This window comes from Parasteatoda tepidariorum, chromosome 1 (genome assembly GCF_043381705.1).
Source record: "Parasteatoda tepidariorum isolate YZ-2023 chromosome 1, CAS_Ptep_4.0, whole genome shotgun sequence".
NCBI lineage: Eukaryota > Metazoa > Arthropoda > Arachnida > Araneae > Theridiidae > Parasteatoda > Parasteatoda tepidariorum.
Genome location: NC_092204.1, coordinates 11,967,352 through 11,988,911, shown reverse-complemented (window position 1 = coordinate 11,988,911; position 21,560 = coordinate 11,967,352). Strand labels below are relative to the sequence as shown.

The 21,560-nt window shown below is 27.6% G+C and overlaps 2 protein-coding genes across 5 annotated transcripts in view; one reads left to right on the top strand and one right to left on the bottom strand.

The window, feature by feature from the left end:
- The window catches only part of LOC107436233 (citrate synthase), a 32,532-nt gene that overhangs the window by 6,067 nt on the left and 4,905 nt on the right, over window positions 1-21,560 (bottom strand). The window contains exons 1-7 of one of the 3 annotated variants that reach the window (XM_043051040.2): window positions 12,285-12,558; window positions 7,441-7,491; window positions 7,249-7,356; window positions 5,331-5,528; window positions 2,648-2,836; window positions 2,365-2,564; window positions 1,452-1,581 (exon numbers count right to left, since the gene is read on the bottom strand). In XM_043051040.2, the coding sequence (XP_042906974.1) occupies window positions 1,452-1,581; window positions 2,365-2,564; window positions 2,648-2,836; window positions 5,331-5,528; window positions 7,249-7,356; window positions 7,441-7,491; window positions 12,285-12,338 (930 nt within the window). In that variant the 5' untranslated portion in view covers window positions 12,339-12,558. Of the gene's footprint in view, window positions 1-1,451; window positions 1,582-2,364; window positions 2,565-2,647; window positions 2,837-5,330; window positions 5,529-7,248; window positions 7,357-7,440; window positions 7,492-11,419; window positions 11,602-12,284; window positions 12,559-21,560 lie in introns of those variants that run through there. The other 2 variants (XM_071187158.1, XM_043051041.2) reach the window with 2 other exon arrangements.
- The window catches only part of LOC107436231 (secernin-3), a 51,670-nt gene continuing 38,623 nt past the window's right edge, over window positions 8,514-21,560 (top strand). Inside the window, exon 1 of one of the 2 annotated variants that reach the window (XM_043051043.2) lies at window positions 8,514-8,601. The gene's annotated coding sequence lies outside the window, so the exon portion shown is untranslated. Of the gene's footprint in view, window positions 8,602-12,767; window positions 12,909-21,560 lie in introns of those variants that run through there. The other variant, XM_043051042.2, reaches the window with a different exon arrangement.

The window sequence follows — 21,560 nt, the reverse complement described above, 5'->3', positions numbered from 1 at the left end:
AGTTCAAGATAGTGGACATTTTGATAAAAAAGCTGAAATTTAAGAGATAAAAGTGAAAAAAGCGGAAATCCGCTTAAAAAACGGAAAAATCTCATCCCTGCTTTAAGGACTTTTACACAACATTTTAAGGAAATTTTAAAAGATTATTAAATTCAGAGTATAACCATAAAAATTACAAAAGTATAAAAGTGGATTACAATCATTTTATTAAATATTCACCCCTACAAATTAAAAAAGCATGGAAGCAAGAGAATGTATATTTTTTCTATAGGCAATGCATGCAATATGTCGGTAAAAATTGCTGAACACTTTCGTATAAAATTAGAACCAGAAAATCTGATTATTAAAATAAAAAATGGCATTTTTACCTTCTTTTCAGTACAGTAAATTACTTTACCTACAGTAAAGTAACTAACATGGACACACTTTTTTTTTAATTAAAAATAATCAACTTATTAATTTAGAAAAGAAAAAAGAAGAAGCTTTGCACTGAAATCAAATTGAATTATACACGAGTATTAATAGCACAAGGCTCAAGGATATAGAACCCTCAAAACATATGATATAGATTAGATAACACATAAGGAAATAAAAAGTGGCATGTCTAAACATGAAACAGTTTTTCAAATTATAGTAAAAATGCATAAAAAATAAAATTATATGAGATAAAAATACCAATAGCTGCTCACATTAATCGATATCAATTAAGCATTAAAAAAAAATTTCAACATATAATAAACAAATTTTGCATTGTTTCAATTTTATAAACAAACTCTGCATGAAAATCAGTTCTTATATCATTCTTGCCTCTTCATATTCAATGACATAGCGAATCTGAATATGACCCCCCTTTTCTAAGAACTCACCCCTGTATTAATCACTTTTTGGTAATTTTATGGACGAAAATTTCATTTGAGAGAACAATCATATTAAACTTTAATTTTATTCCGAGAGGCTAGAAAGGTGAAGAGTTGAAGAAGAAAAAAAAATTAACAATTGTAGCAAGGAGATAAATTTTCAGGTGGTTTACCCTCTAAAATTGTAAGAAAAATTAATTTTAAAAATAACTAAGAAAAATAAATTTAAGAACTTTTCAAATCTCTCAGAGATTAAACAGTTAAAAAAATTCTACTCCATTCCAAAGATAAATAATAGGTAATAAAAATAAATAAAAGTGATAAATACAGGGGATGGCATTTCCCAAAACAGTGAATGAGACTGACATTTAGAATCAGCAGAAATAAGTTTCAGAGTTTGAATTTTACTGATTAACTTATTTTGCAGTGCTCTTATAGAATATTTCAAAAATAGAAGTTGTATCCACAGAATAAATTAAATTTTTTTTTCTTTATTATCAGATTGATGTTTACTGGCCTACATGTCTCAATATTAAGACTTAAAACAAACAAAAAAAGATTTAAAAATTTTTTTTTAGAAAAAGCATCCATTACTTGATTTGCAAGACCATGGAGAGGACCAGCTAAACCGTTCATGCCAGCAGAGAAAGAAAGGTATGGATCAGAGAGTGCACTTCCAACTAGATGAACAGTATGAGCACTTACATTGCCACCTTCATGATCACTAATAAAAAATAAAAAAAAACTTATTAGTAAGATTTTTCTACTAATAACCCTGTTAGTATAGAACGTTTGTAACACACTAAATAACTGACAAGGGGGATTACGAAGTATAAAAATATTCATGTAAGACATTAAATTACCTTTCTTTATATATAAAAAAGTCATTAGGTGTGAAAAGAACACTTGTGATTCGTTAATTTTTGCTGTAAAGAGGAGAAAAGGTCTGTAATCACCACAATATAAAATAATTTGAATTTCAATTTATGAGAAAAGTAATGAAATAGATAAGAGCAAACTTTTCTTTTCTTTTAATCATCGCTTACACACATTTGTTTCTTGCTAAGAGTTAATGATATAATTAACACATTTCTTCACAATATCTTAAGAAATACATTCAAAATGTGAAGCTGTTATCGTAAATAAAGAGGATTTGGGAAGATGCCATCAAATTATTCTTATTGCTTGCAAAATTGATTCATAGCTTAAATGGTTTATTGAAAGATATTTAGAATTTCTATTTCATTTTAGAATTTCAATTATCACTCTGAATAACTTTTGATCTAATGATGGGATCTCCACGTTCTAGGACTCATTTTAATGGTTCAAGAGACTATGCTAATTATGGGTGGTCAGTTTTTGGAGCATTGTGCATTAAATAATAGCATAATCAAGTGAAACTTTACTTCGAAAGCAAATAAATTTGAAAAAATAAATAACAAAGCCAAAAAGCACAATATTAACTTCAGCTTCGCAATACCATAGCGAAATCAATTTTAAACTATACCTGTGTATAGTCAGGTACAGGCGCATAAGCTCTGTAAACTGAGCATCTTCATAACCGAGCATCGATGCGAAGTTATGAGACCAATCTTTGTTCATATCGATTGCTCCGATGCTGGTGGCATCACGATATAGATTTCTATAAATAGTTGCAGCTATCGGTGGAAGTTTTGCAATGAGACTCATTGCGTCATCAAAGGTTAGCTGCAAATAAAAAAGCACACATTGAAGATAAATGAATTTTTGTTTTCTTGTATGATTTTATTTGTAAACTTCGAATACCTTACCTCCCAGTATTTAGCTTTTGAAACTCCTTCACTGTATGCTTTAGCAAATTTACTCTCTGTATTGCAAGCTGTGATTGCAGCACTAAATTGAGACATAGGATGTAAATTTGATGGGAAATTATTTAACATGGTGACAACATGAGAAGGTAGATCCGCAAGGTCAGCCCATTGTTTAGACAGTGACTTAACCTGTGTAAATAAAATAGAAAACTAAATTTTCATATCAGAAAAAAAAAATTTGAAGCATTTATTTGATAGAATATAATCAAAAATCAGGCAGTGACAAGCAAGTTATAATGGACTAAGTTTCAAAAATGAATAGAATATAATCATTTGTTATGTTTTTGATTTGTGCTGCTTTCTCTATCAAAGAATTATTTTAAAAATTATAACAAAATAAAGAATTATGTTATGTGGTGGGAGTGTGAATTGAATTGTTTGAAAAGTTGCAATTGGGTGATTGCTTAAAATTCAAAAGTTGTAGCAATTCAGCTTTAATGGCTCTGTGTTATAAAACTCTTGTTTTAAACGACTTTCATATGCATTTGATTCTTATTATCATTATTTCCATATCCTGCGGTTTACCAAAATTCAAATTAGTGAAATTTTAAGGTGTATACATAATTTAATTATATATGGGTATATAATAATAAAATTATGAATGAATTTACTATCAAATAAAAAAAAAGCATACTAGGATAAGACTAAATTAAAAATTATTATGCAATACAGAAATTTCATACTTCATCATAAATTGATAAATTAATAACTAGGAATCAATGTTCTATTATTTGGTTTAATTAAAACTAGCCCTTATAACCTTTTAAATTAGGGGTGCACAACCTTTTTCAGTGAAGGGCCACATGCACAGCAGATTGACCAATGAAGGGCCGCATGCCAAAGTGTTTAGACCGACATATTGAAAGCAATTGTTGATGGTGATTGTTATATAAACATCATTGTTTATATAACACTAAATTCTTTTTGTCGGTTTACCTTGTAATCTCTTTGCAGAAAATACAATACTTTAAAGCGTTTAAATTTAGAAAATGCAAAACTGATTACTTAAGAAGGAAAACAGAATTCGAAAATCAGAATCAATTTATCAGAAAAAATTTANCTATCAAAGAATTATTTTAAAAATTATAACAAAATAAAGAATTATGTTATGTGGTGGGAGTGTGAATTGAATTGTTTGAAAAGTTGCAATTGGGTGATTGCTTAAAATTCAAAAGTTGTAGCAATTCAGCTTTAATGGCTCTGTGTTATAAAACTCTTGTTTTAAACGACTTTCATATGCATTTGATTCTTATTATCATTATTTCCATATCCTGCGGTTTACCAAAATTCAAATTAGTGAAATTTTAAGGTGTATACATAATTTAATTATATATGGGTATATAATAATAAAATTATGAATGAATTTACTATGAAATAAAAAAAAGGATACTTGGATAAGACTAAATTAAAAATTATGCAATACAGAAATTTCATACTTCATCATAAATTGATGAATTAATAACTAGGAATAAATGTTCTATTATTTGGTTAAATTAAAACTAGCCCTTATAACCTTTTAAATATACTGAATTTAAGCCATAAAATTTTTTTGTTCACAGCATGTTAAAATCAAGGTTATGTTCTTAGCTGTTACACAAGGAAAAAAGATTAAGTTATAGAATAGCGTGTCAGAAGGGGGAAATTGAGATTTCTTTGATTTTTCTTTATTTCTTGCTTCTATCAAGTTGATTTTATTCTGATTTATTGTTTCCAGAAATTTTTTAAATAGTAAAAAATATATACTGTAGCAACTAAATATCCTAACACTTGGAAAAAATTATTTTTAACAAATTACTACAGAAATTCTCAAAAACCACAATTTTTATTACGCAACCAAAATCCTGACTATAAAATTGTAATAATTATGGATAGATCACAATCAGGGTTGGGAATTTGGACATCCTATACTTGTTTTGGACAGGACATGTTGGCTTTACTGTCTTAAACTGACTAAAACTGTCCTAAACGGACTAAAACTGTCTTAAGTGTCCAAAACCTTGAACATTGGTAAAAGATAAAATTTCCATAAGTGTAACTATTATACACATAATGATTACATATATCAAAAAATATTTGATACTTTTTAAACAATTTGCTTTCACTTATCAAAGTAAAATAATGCAATATAATAGGAAAAGATTTATAACTTTTAAAGTTCCACAATTCAATGAACAACAAAAGTGAATACCTTACCTTTTACGAACAAATAACTATGCTTTTAATACTGATGAATTATAATTTTGCATAAGGATAAATAATACAATATTAAAAAAAATAATAAAAATTTTTAATAAAAAAAAACTTGTCTTCATTTTTCCTGTTCAAAAATTAATCTTTTATTTTTCACAAATTTCTTTTCTTCTTCAAATTGTGACATAATTTGAATAAAAGGGTTTTGGACAGGATAATTTAAACTGAGGAATAATCCATTCTGAACAAAACCTTGTCAACTCAAATCGAAATAGTTGGTTTCTCTAAATGTTGCACTAATATGCTATTAGCAACGATCAGGGAGTCACCCATCCAAAGATAATACAGGAACAAGTAAGCACTACACTATAACAATTTTAGAGAAGATGTTTAATTGAATTTAAGAAAATATAAGGTTAAAATGTAATTTTACCTGGTTCTCTGTAGGAACGTCACCAGTCATGAGTAACCAGAATAGACCTTCTGGAAGAGGTTCCTCCCCACCAGGGGCACTGGGTAATTGTTCTTGACAGTCTGGAATGGTTAGATCTCGGAATCGGATGCCTTCTTCAGGATCAAGGTAAGAAGTTTCAGTCACTAAACCTTTCATACCTCTCATACCACCATAGATCTAATAGAAAACAATAATTATTTAATACATTCTTTTAAAGAAAATTTTTTTTCAATGCAGTATTCTGCACACAAAAAAAAGAAACATTAGAAAATTTGGTCACATTGTTTCAAAGAGTGACAAGGTTCCCTATCAATTTTAGAAATAAAATTCTTCGATTTTTTCAAGAAATTTCCAGATTACATTTTCGCTATACAAGGCAATATTTCATCAATGATTTTCTTCCTTTTTCTTTAATAAGTAATGAAATTTCCTTTCTGATAGAAAATGACAAATATTTTTACTGTATAAAATTAAATTTCACTAAGTAAAAGTTTAACATGAGGATTTCCTAATATAATATGTCAACTATAGATAGAAGTAATGTTTTGCATAAAAACCGAAACAAAAATTTAACATAGATTAGTAATTAATAAAGTGAAACGTGCTATTTGTAAAAACCAAAATTAATTTATAAAGAGAGCTTAATTTTTAAAAATATAGTATTATTTAACATTAAATATGGTTATTTAAAAATAGTTATTACATAAAGCATCATGAAAAGTTTAAAAGAAAAAATTTTTAACAGAGAAACTTTCCCAAATTAAAAATTAATATTCTAATTTAAATATATCTTAAAAAATGTAACATTGCGAAAATTTTTACCTAAAATAATAAAAATACAAGTTGAGCATCATCGGCTAGGTACTTATTGTTACCAAGAAATTTGAACTATTATTATTAAGTTGTGGCCAAAAATTTCATTATTCCCAGACTCTTTTTCCCAAAATAAAATTCCCTAGGGTATCCTGCATAATTCACCCAATCAACCAATAAACAAAATGTCTGGTCTTGTACATAGTTTATTCTTGGTTCATAAACAGAACTAACAGAAGGGTGGAAAAATACAAAGATTCAGTTTCAGCTTTTTTTAACCATTTGTTTCCAAGTTATGCATTTTGAAAATTAAATTTTTTTTTTGCAGTTTTGAAACGGCTATAACCTGAGAACTTAGAGAGCTAAATTTTTTATTATTTGGCACAGTTTTTAAAAATTTTAAATTTTACTTAACTTTTAGTAATGTATGTATGCTAAATTTCAAGATGGTATTTCTATAGGATCATCAAGGGGAAAATGTTTTATGGTTTAACAATGACAAATCATGTAGTAAAAATACATTACTTGCATTTATTTTTTTTTTTTATTTATGATTCCATAGGAAAACCACCTTAATATTTGACACAGATATTGCTAAAAAAAAAGCAACATAAAACATTTAAAAATAAAAAAAATCATTAAGTTTTTGAAAATGTAAATTCAATTTTTTTTTAAAAAAAATTGAGTGCTATTAAAAACTAAACAAAAGGACACAAAATTTAATGCCCAAAAGTCAATTATTTTTAAATTATAACTGTTTAAAATTTAAAAAACTTATAAATTTTTAAAATTGCATAGCTCAGAAACTGGTAAAAAAAAAAAGTCAGAAATTTGGTATATTTCAAATTAGAAGCAGGTTTAATGCTAAAAATAAATAAATACTGAATTGTTCACATAATTTTTTTTTTTTTCAGTTTTATTATTATTGCTTGATTTGATATGGAATTACTCAAAATCTGAAATTTTTTCATACTAAATGGTGAAACAAATATATTTACTAATGAAAAAAAATTTTTTTTTAATTTCTTTTACTTATTAGATAAGGAAAAATTTAAATCTAGAGAATTAAAAAAGTAAAATTTACTTGATCGATATTAATTTCTCCAATAACTTTACTACCATACATTTCTCGAAACTTTTTCACATTCTTCTGATGTTCAATTATCTTCTTAGCCATAATTCCTTTCAAGTCCTAAAATGTAATAATTTAACATGAAATATAATAAATTAGTAAATTTGTATGCATTTAACATTAAGAATTAAATAGGTAACTTACTGTACTGTCGCTGGTAATATTCCTTGTTAACGCTGACAAAGGGGCAATGCTCTAAAAATAAATTAATAAATTTTAGTTTTAAGCAATAGTACTTAACTTACAAGTGTAATAGTGTTTAAGTTAGTATAAACATAACTTAAAATTATTTTTATTAACCAACAAAATAATTCATTTTGCCTTAAACAAGTTTTCATACTGAAATGCAACTAAATAGGCAATCAAAAAGTAAAAATTGTTTTATCCCTATAAATAAATTACTTTTCATGAGTGTTCAGTTTCAAAACCAGTTCCATCTACACTTAAAAAAAAAAAAAATCCCTTTAATAAGTAATAATAGGTCATAGTTCTTCCTCAGCTATTTAGATTAATTTTAGATTAAATATAACACTTGGACCATGCAGTAAAAACATCCTACTTAAAAGAGGTGTCAGTAGAACTCTTTTTTTTTTATGCGATCATTGATCTGGCTTTAAAACTTAAATCTAATTTAAATGTTAAAGATTTTAGTTGTAATTATTTATTATTTACTGTTGATTAAACATAAATACATATAGTTCATTTATTTGTTTTCGGTTTCAAAGCTTTTTAACAAGGCTGCCATTAAATATAAATGATTAATCATAGAATCTTCAAAAGTAAAGCCTTCAAAAGTAATAAGAACTAAATAACCTTACAGTCTAAAATTAGTCTATTACTATCACACAGTTATTATTTCTTGATATTCACTGAATCCATAAATATAAAACAATTATTTAGCAAATTATATCAACAACTACAAATACTTTTTTTTTCTTCATTCAGTTACATAAGATGATTTTGTATAGAAGAGTTAATACAGAAAAACTCTAAATTTTAAAATACTTATTACTCTTATTAAAATAATAAAACCAAAACAATTTTTGGAAAAAAAACCTTTTCTTAAACTAAAATAGCAAATAAATATAAAACAGAAAAGTTTCAGTAGAAATAAAAAGAAAGAAAGAAAGAAAAAAAGGCAGAAGATAATAAAAAATGATAAGAACATACTTGAAAAAGTAGATGCTATTAAGAAAATAAATATTAGATAACAGGCATATTATCAGCAGAAAGCGTAAAGCAAAGAAATCTCAAGCAGCAGTAGTCTTTTTCAATCATTAGAAGCCTACACTAAGCACTTACAAGGTAAGATTTACACTTTTAAACATTTCTTGACTGTCATTGATAAACTACAACCTGTTTTTAATAATTTTTTACAGTTAGGGATTATTTTAAATGATAAATAATAAATGGTTATAATATCAAATGTGGTAATACACATTCAATATATTTAAAGTATTACTTTACATAATGTAAAGTCTAAATTAAATTTCTACAGATAAATCTGATTTCTTGAAGTAAGTTTAAAAACCTTATGAAATAGAATAATATAAACATTCTGGTATTTTAAATTTAAGATTAGTATAATATATAAGCATTTAGTTTTCAACTATCTTATTCATTTATTTTTTCGGTAATGAAATGTGAGAGTGTGTATTCATGAAGTGCAATTTTTTTAAAGGATTTTCAGAATAATGAGTGAAAACTAATCACTATAATGATTAATGAATTAAGCAAAACTTGACAATAATATGTGAATATAAAAAATACCTACATAAAATGAGTATTATGTATTAGTTAATAATGCATAGATTTTTAGAAACAAAAATACACCTTTTCCACTAAAATGAAAAGGAAAAAAAAATAGATTGAAAAAAACCTAGCATAAAGAAATTTTTTTTTATGTATTCAAGTTATGCAATAAGTAACTTTTTGGTTGATTACTTAAAAATTGAACAATGTCAGGTATATTTATTATTTATAGGAATGGTTTTTGACAAGACAAACTTGTTTAAACTCTCAAAAATCCAAGTTGATAAAATAGTTCCATAGAAGTCAAATAGTTTTTTTTTTTTTTTACATACATTTAAAACCTTAAATAAATATACAAATACCTACTAATTTAAGCTAATAATATGTTTAATTTGTTTTTCACATAACATGATCATGCAATAAAAGTTTTTTTTTCTTTTCTTCTTACTTTGAAAGCTTTATTAACTGAATTATGATATTTCTTTCCTTTTTTTAAAAAATTAAGTAAGGAAAAAAAAAGCATATCTGTAACAAGAATTGATTAACAGAAGCATTGGGATGATATAGATTTGAATAATTATGTTACCAAAGAATTACTAACTTAGACATTTAATTTACATAAGAATTCTTAAACCATATATTTCTGTTTTATCAAATTATTTTAAACAGAGAAATGAAATGTGAATAATTCAAAGGAAAATGCATTTTTTTAAAATAAAATAATGTATATTGTACAAACGTTAGTCAAATCAGTTTTAAAAGGTGATATAATACATCTAATCAGTTTTGGGAAATTCCGTTGTTTAGATATATATAAAGGGTCCCCAAGCACAAAATATATCTTTTGAGAAAGTAAAAACTTGATTGAGAAAACGTAGTTACTTTTTTACATTAACCTACCTACTTGCTAAAACATTTCTGCAGTTATGAAATTTACTGACCCTACTGAATTAATGAAATTTACTGAACTGAAATATTTAAATTTATTTTTTTCACAATAAAACAATTTTAAATATAAAGTATGAATTTCATTATAAAAAATTTATAGATTATCATGATTTGTACATAACTTCATTAAAACTTTTAAATCTTGTTTAAAAATTAACTCACTTAGTAATATAAATGTGTATAAATTACATAAAAGTTTAAAAAAATGAATAAGATTAAAGAAAGAAGAATTTATTATGAAGAGTCAAAGCGTGCATTTTATTATTTACAAATCAGTTCTAGATATTAAGTTCATAAAAATAAAATACAAACTAAAATAAACTGAAATATTTATACTATTTCTATTAAATTAACATTCTATGCTTCAAGATTTTTAATTAACCTTTTTAAAATTTTGAAAACACGAAATAAGGCATAATCACAAAAATTTGTGAGATTAATTCATAATATTATTTAAATTAATTTTATAACAAGACACAATAAATATTTTTTAAAAATCACAATTCAATGAAATAGAAAAATTATTCATGAAAATCTATTTTAAATACTAATTCCCTGACCTGTGAGTCTTATTACATACAGTTTTAATACTTTTAAAATATACCTAACACCTTGCACCTTTTAACTGGTGAATTACTTCTAGAATTCTAGATCTGATGTATTTCTTATTCTTTAAATACTAGAACTTATTCTAGAAGTTCACTTTCACTGTACATAACATAAGACACAATTGGAAAGGTAATGTCAACGTTTGATTGCAAGCATTTTCCTGTTAAAAATTCAAAAAGTGTCTCATCTGAATTAAATAATTTATCTCTTCACTTAAACATTTATTACTTTTTCATAATTATAAAATAGAACAGGAAAATCCTAGGTAGTTAAACTCTATTACTGTCAGTAAAAATATAGTTCCTAATTTATTGGGGAGATTTCCGTATCGTGATCTGTGGCAAAATAAGCGCCAAATCTTCTGGGCAGCGGCTCGAGAGAAACTAATACTAAAACATCACAGAAAGGTATAACTGGTAGCCATTCTCGGTCAAACATCTACATATTTGTTTTTAAAAAAATTTTCAAGCTTAAAATATATTTGGCATTTTGGCGATTGTAATTTGCGCGTCAGATCAAGATATCCCCAATTTATCAATGTAAATGACGTTGATAATAAAATGTGTAAATAATTTTTGTTATTAATGGCTTAGTTATTAATCAAATTACAGTTTACAACAACTATAAAGTATTAAACAACTATAAAGTATTAAAAAAATGTGAAGAAAAAAAATTTGGAAAAAAAAAAAAACCATTTAATTCAATGAAAAAAAAAAACAGGTTTTTCACAACCCTGTCTAAGACATGCAGAAAAAAAAATTACTTTACTATCTTTAATAATATAAATCTAATAAGTCTTAAATTCTGGTCATACTTGTATAATAGAATTCAAGTTATACAATAGAAAAAATATCAAAAGAAGGACTGCATTTTAGCACACATGAAGGAGGGGGAGAGGCATAATAATCAATTTATATTGAGGCCCACTATTTGCCAAAAATTAAAGTGATATTGTCAGTTGTAAGGAAGAGGAGTGATGAACACAAATTACAAATGATAACAGCTTTTTATTATCGAAAGCCGTTTTATTATCGGCCTTGTAAGCAAACAACTCAACATATCAGAAAGTGTGTTGACACTGTTAATATTTACATCTTTTGAATATAAATAAGGCAAAACAAACAGTGTAATCTGAAAGTGCCATAAATCAGAATGGAACTGTTTTTATAAGGCCTAATTAAAAGGAACGGACTGCATGGGCTGAGTTCATGAGTCTAGCAGGCAATTGAAAGAAATTATTAAATTCATTGCAAATTAGCATAATTAAGTCTCATAAACTATGATTGCCAGGGTAATTGATACATTTGTGAATGCAATAATTTAATATTAAACTATTACCCACCTTTCATATAATATTCTTAACTCTAGCAAGGAGCATGAAAAATGCAAATGTTCTAAATTGCAAAAATTAAAAGGGCAATCAATTTAAAACAACGCATGATTTACTGAATTTTTAAAGTTAAAAATAAAAGTAACAAAACACGTTTAAAAGGCATCAACGCAAAGTTTTTGATCTAGTCTGGCAAGGTCATAATTTTAATGCCGATGGTGAAATCAATAAGGGGATATTTTAGACATGTTTTCTTTGAGGGGGAAGGGAGATATTTAGGATATTAAAATTACATTATACTTTGAACAGATCTATAAAATTACATAGGTGAAAAAACTAAATCAATTACCTGAGATTGAGCGATGAAACGATTAGCAAACACTCTAAAAAGCGCCATTTTCATTCACAATTATTGGAAAATAAATAGAAACTCAAGATCTGGCAGAAGAAAATGTTTCAATATATTTACAAATTTATAGATTTGAGAGAACCGGTTGATTTTAAAAATTTTGCCGAAATCTAATCCATTCAGACGGCAGAACACGTCGTTACAGTACCTGAAAGCAACCTATGCCGGATTTGCCATCATGCACAGAGCATACGCGTAGAGGTCAACTAATATAATATTAAGCTAATATAACTAATTACGCTATCCAACAAACATATAAGTAAATAAATCTTTAAGCTCAATAAGATTTTTTGAAAATTTTTAAAGGCTCATATTGTTATAAATGCATGGTTATTCACCGAACTATTTTATTACGCGGTCTCAACCTTTCACGCACATACCGGTTCATGAAAATTGTGCGATACAGTCATTCAATAGTGAGAGAAATCGTTTAGTTAAAAATCAACTGCAGTCATTTCTTAGGAGTGGTCTGATTATTGTAATTATATTTCCTGATAACTACTATCAGTTACCAGTATCAGGAAAACATCCGAAAATAGGATTATTGGAAACATTTTGTTCAAGGTAAAGATAATATCTGCTATTTTTATTCATTCTAATCAAGTGACAGCTGATTTTATCAGTAGTTCTCGTTTCAGTATCGTCTGCTAAGTTGACGCTTGCTTTGAAAAGATTTGATGAACTTTTATAAATATCAGTGTGCAAATATTTTGAATATGATAGTTTTAATAATTAGATTTTATCTCTGATTTTTGATATTTATGTGTATTTTTAATGTTTGGTGATGAATGATTGCTGTCACATGACACAGAATGTGATTCGAATGAAAGCGTGATTTAATTTAACAGCATAACGTTCTTTTATCTTCGTAACATTAATAATCACAAATATTTTTTTTTATCAGTGATAATTTTTTTACTAAATGTAAACATACATAACATTGAATGTTTTTCTAGGATTTGATGTGATAACTCTGATAAATATATTGATTTCAGTAACAAACTTATATAAATAGTAATAAACTTATTCATAATTTACATGTTACATTTTTAATTTAAATCAGAATATTACAATACTCCCCCCTCCCAATAATACAAATAAAAATTAGCTCCCAGTTTTATTAAAAAATTTATGCTCTTATTTTTTAAATTTAATATTTTCTTTTATAAAAAAAAGATAAAACTTAAATGCCTTGAATTAAAATCTATCACTTTTATTTTAATGGCAAATATTGTTACCTCAAATAATGAAAGATTTACATTATATCTCATATTTGGTCGACCAAACACATTGATCCCATTTTTTTCTTCAAATAATTAATGCAAGACATTTTTAATATACTTCCAAAAATAAAAATTATCAACTCACGTATTTATGCCTCTATGCAACATTTTTTTCCATCTATTATAGAATTGAAAATTACCCTCCCTGTTTAATCTCTTTTTTTTTTTTTATAAACTGTTAATTCAACTAATTTTATCTAAACTGTAATTAATTTTTAAATTTAATTTCTTTTTAAACGAAAACATTTCTTTTTCAAATGAAATGATTAAGACTCAAAGGATTTAATTAAAATCGATCATTTTTGGTTTAATAGCTAACAGCGTCAACTCAGTGCTCTCTCTAAGTGTTTTTTTTTCTTTTTTTCTTTCTAAATTTAAGGGCCCTGCTTCTGCCCTTTTGCCCTTTGATCCCAATAAACATGGCATCTTTGCCCTTTTTCTAAAAATAAGCCACAATCCCTTAAAAACATTACCTTTTTATTCATATTGCATTTTGAAAAAAATTAATTCACCGTTTAAATAAGAACTACACACTGGTAAGATTATCTGGGTTTGTGGTTTAACTCAGATCTGTATTATAAATATTTACTTTGTTAGGATTATTCTCAATTAGTTAAATTAAAGTAGTTGATGGTTAAAAAAAAAGCTTTCAAGTTCTTTATCTATTAATCATTTTTTGTTAGTTTACTTTTTTTGAAGGAAAAAAAATATATGCACAGGGATTGCGTTTTAGCATGCCTTTAATTATTTTTATAAACTACAAATTTTTCTTTTGTTTTGATAATAAGAGAAAATTACTTTTTGAAATATACACATAATATAGTATATGAGGGTAATTTAAAAATTTCTGAGAATAAACTTCAGTTATTACATAATATTACACATTTTGATAAATTTTTACTATGTTAAGTGAGTGCCCCTCTGAAACTCCAAGTGCCCTTTTCAGTAAACGTCTTGCCCTTTTTTTTATTCTGAAGGAGAACTCTGGTTAATTAAAATAACAAAAGATGTACTTGACATTTTTCAAAAATGATGTAATTAATAAAAGAAGTTTTTAACTTGGGTTTGTAATCAAGAATTTAGATTTTAAAAAAAATCTAAATTAGATGAGTAAAATGTATACTTTCTTCTTAAATAACAACAGCTTCAACTTTTAATAAATCACAACATTATAATTACCAATCCTAGTGTTTTGTTTTTTCTTAATTATGTAATAGTTTAATAATTTTCTTATGTAATAGCGCATACCATTTTTTATTTATTTATTTTTGAAAAAAATAAGGGGATCCCTCCTAACTCTTGTGATGTATGAGAGCTTATATCTTTCTTTTCGAATTACAAATCTGAGCAATGATTTCAATTGATAGACAAGAACAAATTACATTTTTTTATGGACTAAGTCAGTAATTTTCTTTCTTGCTAGCATTTAAATGGCTGAACCATGCCTTTCGAGTCTATTATTATATAATAGCATCTAGTTTTACATTTATCATGGAATTTTTTTCCTCCAATTATTGCTAGATTAATTAATAATGCTAAACAAATTATACTTTGACCCAGGGGTCTTCAAGCTTTTAAGCCACACTGATGATTTCTCTACGAAGTCCCGTTGTCGTATTTTAATCTATCGAATATTTAATATAAGAAACATCATTTTCATTTCTTATCATTTTATTATAATTTAAGCAAAAATATTCGATATTATGTAAAAATGGTTACTAAAAATAATTACAAATTCTGAATTCAAATCATTTGATGATTTCTTAATTTCTATTTTTTTAACCATTATTTAAGTGAGGTTTATTTGTAAACTTTAATAAGAGAGGTGCTATTTATACCATCTTGGATTGACATTATTCAATACTTATCAAAATAATTCATTTTTTCTTTTGAAAGCTGTTATTCGAAGGCTCTATCGTAAAATGAAATTATGCTGTTTTTACAACTTCTGTGAGTTTGCAACTCTTACTCATGACTGAAAGCCAGCGCTGTCTACTCTTATTTGGAAAATTGCGCAAAACATCAATATGGAGAAAAGTCATAGTTTTGTGAGAATGGAAAACGTTTGTGGTCTATTTTTCTAATATTTAAAAACTCACTACAATGCTGCATTACCTGGGTTTATAAAAATTTGCACAAACAGAGATTACAGCAGTGATTTTGATAATTTTCATTTAGGTGGGAAAATGTCGCCAAAATGGCGATTTTTTTAAAAAAAAGATTAAAAACTTATAAAATATTTAAGTAATTTATTTGTTCTAAAGCCCAGATAATTCTTCGCGGCACGATTGTATGTATAGTTTAATATCATCGCATTGCTTCAAGTGTAAGGCGCTGAAACTGGGGCTTTTTTATTTTCCTTGGCGACCGAGCTTCGAAAAACAGCGTTAAGGAAAAAAAAATGGGTGTAACTGTACTTACTTGTTTTCCAGAAACTAAGTATGATAGAATTTCCGTCGAAATAATGACGAAGTTTGTCTGTAACTTTTCATTATCGTCAAAAGAAGTATTTCATGGGGAAATAGAATACTTCAGTTCCAATACTTTTGAACCGAATCCTTATTTCGTTAAAACTGAAATCTTTAGGTAAACAAGATATCAGGTTAACACATTGCCGCACAACCTGTTTTCTTCATTTCATAAATTGAAGGATTAAAGCCTTTAATTCCTGTCTAATAAATAAATGTATCAAAAGTATATTTATCTCCTTTTACAAATTGATGAGAGATAAAAGTTTCCTCTCCTGATTTTTTTAAAGAAATTATTTTTTTCTCCGGAAAGTTAAAAATTAGAAACTAATATGCAGATAAAAAAATTAAATTGAAATTTTAAAAACTGCTTTTTTCAGATGGATTGAAAAGGAGAACAACATTCTATTTTTGTCTCACCTAAAACAAGAGATATTGACTACAAGCGCATCACTTTTGAAAGACGTGTGGGGACGGAATTTTCAGAGGTGATAGAAGTTTATTTCAAAAGTGATCCGTCCTACCTTTTCCGTTTTAGGGATTACAAAGAAAAAATTATTTTTTCCTTATTAGTCCATTTGAAAAACGTTGTTTTTTAAATTTTTATTTTAGATTATTGTTTTTTTGTTGTTGTTGTTTTTTTAATCTTGTATACGAGGAAAATTGTCAAAATACTAACTAAAAATAAAATGGAGATTAATTCCGCTTCAAATAATTTCAGCTTATATTGTCTTTAAGCACAGAGCTCCGGTTAAAATTTTAGCTCTGTAGCTAATCAAAAAGTGGTTTAATTTTCACAGCAGACTCTCTTTGACAATTCTCTAAGACGATATTTTCTGCTTGTTGAGTTCAGGAAATGATTTAACCATGTATTATCATCAGGCATCGGGATCACTCTAGATAGTTAAATGTGGTCAAAATTTTGATTGAAGATAATCAAATAAGATGATTAATCAAATAAGAGGCCCTGCAATTTTGAACCCATTCCAGAAGACAGGGGAACTCCTGGATCAAGTATTGGGAGAAATTCGCCTTCGTGGAGGAATTTTTGATGGAACTAACCCGCATTTTCGTTATATAGGAAGGAAGGCCACGAAACCTCCTATGTTAAACTGACGGCAAGGGGACTCCAACCTATGATCTGTTTACTACTGAGAGTATTTTACGTCAGCATTGTGATCGGTGCGTGCTGGGTGCGGAATTCGAATCGACCAGCCACCGCTGGGATTCGAACCCGGTGCACTTCATTGGAATGTGAACGCTCTATCTCCTAATCTCCCACAAACAAATTAACAGAGAATTTAAATAACTGTGCGTTTTCAAATTGTGATTGGGTTTCGACCTTGCATTTTTTACCTGCATGGGAAAATACTGCCGAACAGAGTAAAGATTCATCATTATTTTATTTCTGAAAATTAAATAAAAATTATTAATAACATATTTAAAATTTCTCCTTTCCACCTCCACCCCTACGATAGTTGAATTCGGTCGGGAGAGGAAGGACCAGGAGGAATTCTCCGTAACTCAAATGTCCCCCATTCAGATTATGCTGTTGATTTTCATATATTCTGTTTTCAATCAAAATATTTGAATTCTCTCTCTGTAGAAAGAATGCAAAATCGATGTCACGTCTTAAATAAAAAAAAGAAAGACAAAGAAAAACACGCAATTTTGCGAAAAAATAGGAATTTATAAATGTGTAAAACCTTGAGAGACAGTTTCAGAAAATGCATTATTAATGAATAAATGCTATTTTCGATGGAAATGTGTTGTATTTAATTTGACTTCAAAACAGGCTCGAAATTTTGAAATTATTTTATTTTTTATTTTAATTTATATCATTAACTCCCCAATTTTCTATACTACGTTGATTAAAACTAACTGAATACATATCTTATTCCAATAGCTACGACATTTATTAAAAAGAACGCTACCTAACTTTAAGTCTAAGAAAAAAATTATTTTTTTATTTATAATAACCTTACAGAAGTCTTATTTTACCCCCTTTCATTCCGACTTTTTATATTGAACTTATACAAAAAGTTACTTTATGAAAAAAGTTGTATCGTATATGATATTAAACTAAGTGGCTATTTTCTACTGTTAGCCCATTTTATTTCAAAAAATGCCAGCTCTTTCCAGTTCTAGACCCTAGATCTCATAATTTCAGAATAAAACAAAAATATTTTCTTATTTATAAATTATAAATCTACCAACTGACTTGGCTTTCCTAGGGGATTTTATTTCTATATTTAATGTAATAGGTATTAAAAATCAATCGTTAGTGGATCATAACGTTTGTTTGCATCCGTTGGAGGAAGTTTAGTAAGACAGACTTTGTCTAAAATAAGCTGTAGTACATTTAAACAAGAAGTTTGCTCATTTATGCTTTGATTATTTTCTTGTTTTAATGAATTTTGACTAGTGTTGTAACTAAATAATTCAAACACGTACATACAATGCGTAAAATAATATAATCACCCTAAATAACTTTTGATCTTAATCATTTCAGGGGGGTGACTTCAAATATTTTAATTCATTGATATTAACGATATTTTAAGTTACAAAATCACAAAAACGTACTTTCTTGGAATAAACATAACTTTTTTCGATGGATTTTGATTTCTGACCCTCGAAATACTGAAGATTGTTGCAATCTGTGAAATAGTATGTTCCTAATAGTTTAGTAAGGAGAGCGATCCAATTTTTTTTTTTTTTTAAACAGTCGGGAAAAATTTGAAATGTAGGATCTACAAAATTTTACATCATTTTATAGAATGTGTATAGAATGAATACGAAGGCAAAATACAAAATTTGAATGAAATTGGTCGAATAGTTTCTGAGAAATCGAATTTTAAATATACGACTTCTTATATAAACTATGATTTTAGTTGACGCTAAGTTTGATTTCTCCGAAATAATTTTCAAGAATCAAATAATTGAGTTGATCAGTTTGTATTTACTGTAAAAAAAAGTACATGCCGCCAAATGGTATAAACTAGACGTAGTTCAGACGATCGCAGTCTGTTCATACGTTAGCTTTTCGTGATTCTACTAAGAAATATCTTTCTTCTAAGAAATATTAGGTCTATTTTTTATTTTAATGTTCCCTTCGTTCATTGATGTTTATTTACTTACAGCTGCATTTGAAACGTTGTAACAAGAACTTTATTTGTTTTAAACAGCAGATTATAGTGCTTGAAACATGAGTGCAAAAAATAAAAACCATGCCAATGCGTAATAATGGTAGTGTGGTTAAGTTAAGGTTTTATATTGGGGGGCAAGCAAATATTTTGTATGCTGAAAAATAAACAATGCCAAATATTAAACAATATACAGAAAGTGCTTAAATAAATAAAAATGTCACCCTTATAACTTTTGAACTATTGGTCGGGTTTTCATTCTGTAAAGTGCTTTGGCAATGTCTGGCAGAAATGCCTGATAATATGTGTAACTAGAATAATTGTGGAATATATTGACGAAAAAACACACTTTTCTCTAAAGAAAAACATCGACTTTTCCTTCTTTATTCAATTTAGCATAACCTTGGAATCGTTATAGCCAACAAAAGCCAACATTTCATGTCCTCGCGTATTTTAGGGGCGATAAATCAAAATTTGTTGGGAAAAAAATACGTTTCTTCAAAAAAATTGAACTTCTATGTTTCAATAAGTATATTCCGCCGACGGCTACAATTGACTTTCATACATATTTTAGGACATTTCTTTTGGATATTATCATAGCACTTTGCAAACAAAAAATCTGATTAATATTTCAAAAGTTATAAGGGAGATCTGTTTTTTATTTTCCTGACTGCATATACGTTTTACGAATTTTTACAACTTTTTAAATTGTCAATTGGAAAAACCTTTATGGCTCAAAATATTTCTAAAGATGCAATCAACCTAACAAGACATAATTTTAAGACAGTTGTTTTACGAATTTTCCCATGACCTATATATTTATTTCTCTTAATTGGCACCAAAAGCGCTGGTTTTTCTCTATCTAAATTGGCAACACTCTTATCTTAATTAGCTAGTCATGTATAATAACTATAATCAACTTTTTTAGGTTGTCTAAAGTATTAATTTTAGTAGTGTCAAAAAAATAGCTATGTGTTAAGTATATTAGTTTAGATTCAGTTTGTTAGGCCGTTTTAGGTTGTAATTTAAGTTAGAGTTCAATAATTAGTTATACACTACAGTCCCTGGCGAAATTATTGAACGCACTGTGAGATTCTATGTAACATCTTAATTATCAGGTGATACTCTACAACTTTAGTACTGTTTGTCTAAGATAGGTACTCTGACCGCCACTAAGTCTGCGGCAGTCTGGTGCTATGGAAACAAGAAGAGGGCATTTTAGGGAGGGTAGCTTCGATGAAAGAGGTCTCCTTTTCCCTCACCGAAACTAGTCCTAAAGAGGGATCCCGCACCCCTACTTGAAATTATCATACCTCGTTACCATAGTCACCGCCACAGCTCCAGACGAATGTCTGGCAGAGTACCTGTCTTAGACAAACAGTACAGAGGCTTCACACTCTAAGACAGTTTGATGAACACACACTGTTGCAGTACCAAACGGGCTACTACTCTCTTTTGTGAGAAGAGGCACACTCTAATTTATAAAGGCTTGGCGACGAAATCCTGGAACTGTCGACACGATTCTCATATAACTCCATAAATATTGGTCCTATCGCTTTGAAACTCGAATTTTTCAGAACTACCATTTTGTTGCCAAGTCATCAAAATGTCACCAAACCGAATCTTTCATTAGAAATATATAAGATTGTTTTTTAAAGCTCTGTCTCCAAGGAAAATAAAAAAGGCATAGTTTAAGTGCCTTACAATTAAATTATTTACACTGCCTAAGTAATTCTTGCCGTGAAGAATTATCTGGGCTTTANAAAAAGTGTTTTTGCAATAACCGGACTGTATTTGCACAAATTCATAAAAACGGACCCTGGCTGAAAGAATGTGAGTAATTTTTTCACAATTTCACGAAAAACGGACCTTTCGCAAAATGTCTGGACAGACCACTGGTCTAATAACTTGGACAGTAACTGTATGTATTTATTTGGATTCATTTTGTTAAGGTCTCTCAAGTGATTGCTTAAGTAGCGTTGAATAGTTAGTAGCACGTTAAGTATTTATTTATATTCATTTTGTTATTGGTTATCTTGTCCCAAATTATAGTTTAAATATGGTGTTGAATAGTTAGTTGTAGGTTAAGTATTTATTTAGTTTCATTTTGTTGGGTTGTCTCTGGTGATAGTTAAATAGTAGTGTTGAATAGTTAGTTATACGTTAAGTATTTATTTAGAATGATTGTGTATTTTTATAGCACTTAAAACTTAGTTGCGAAGAAATTATTTATATTTATTTGTTATATTTTCTAAAATGGCGATAGAATTTTTAAACATATGGTTTCCGCATACTGTCATACAAATATTGTTGGTGACGGAG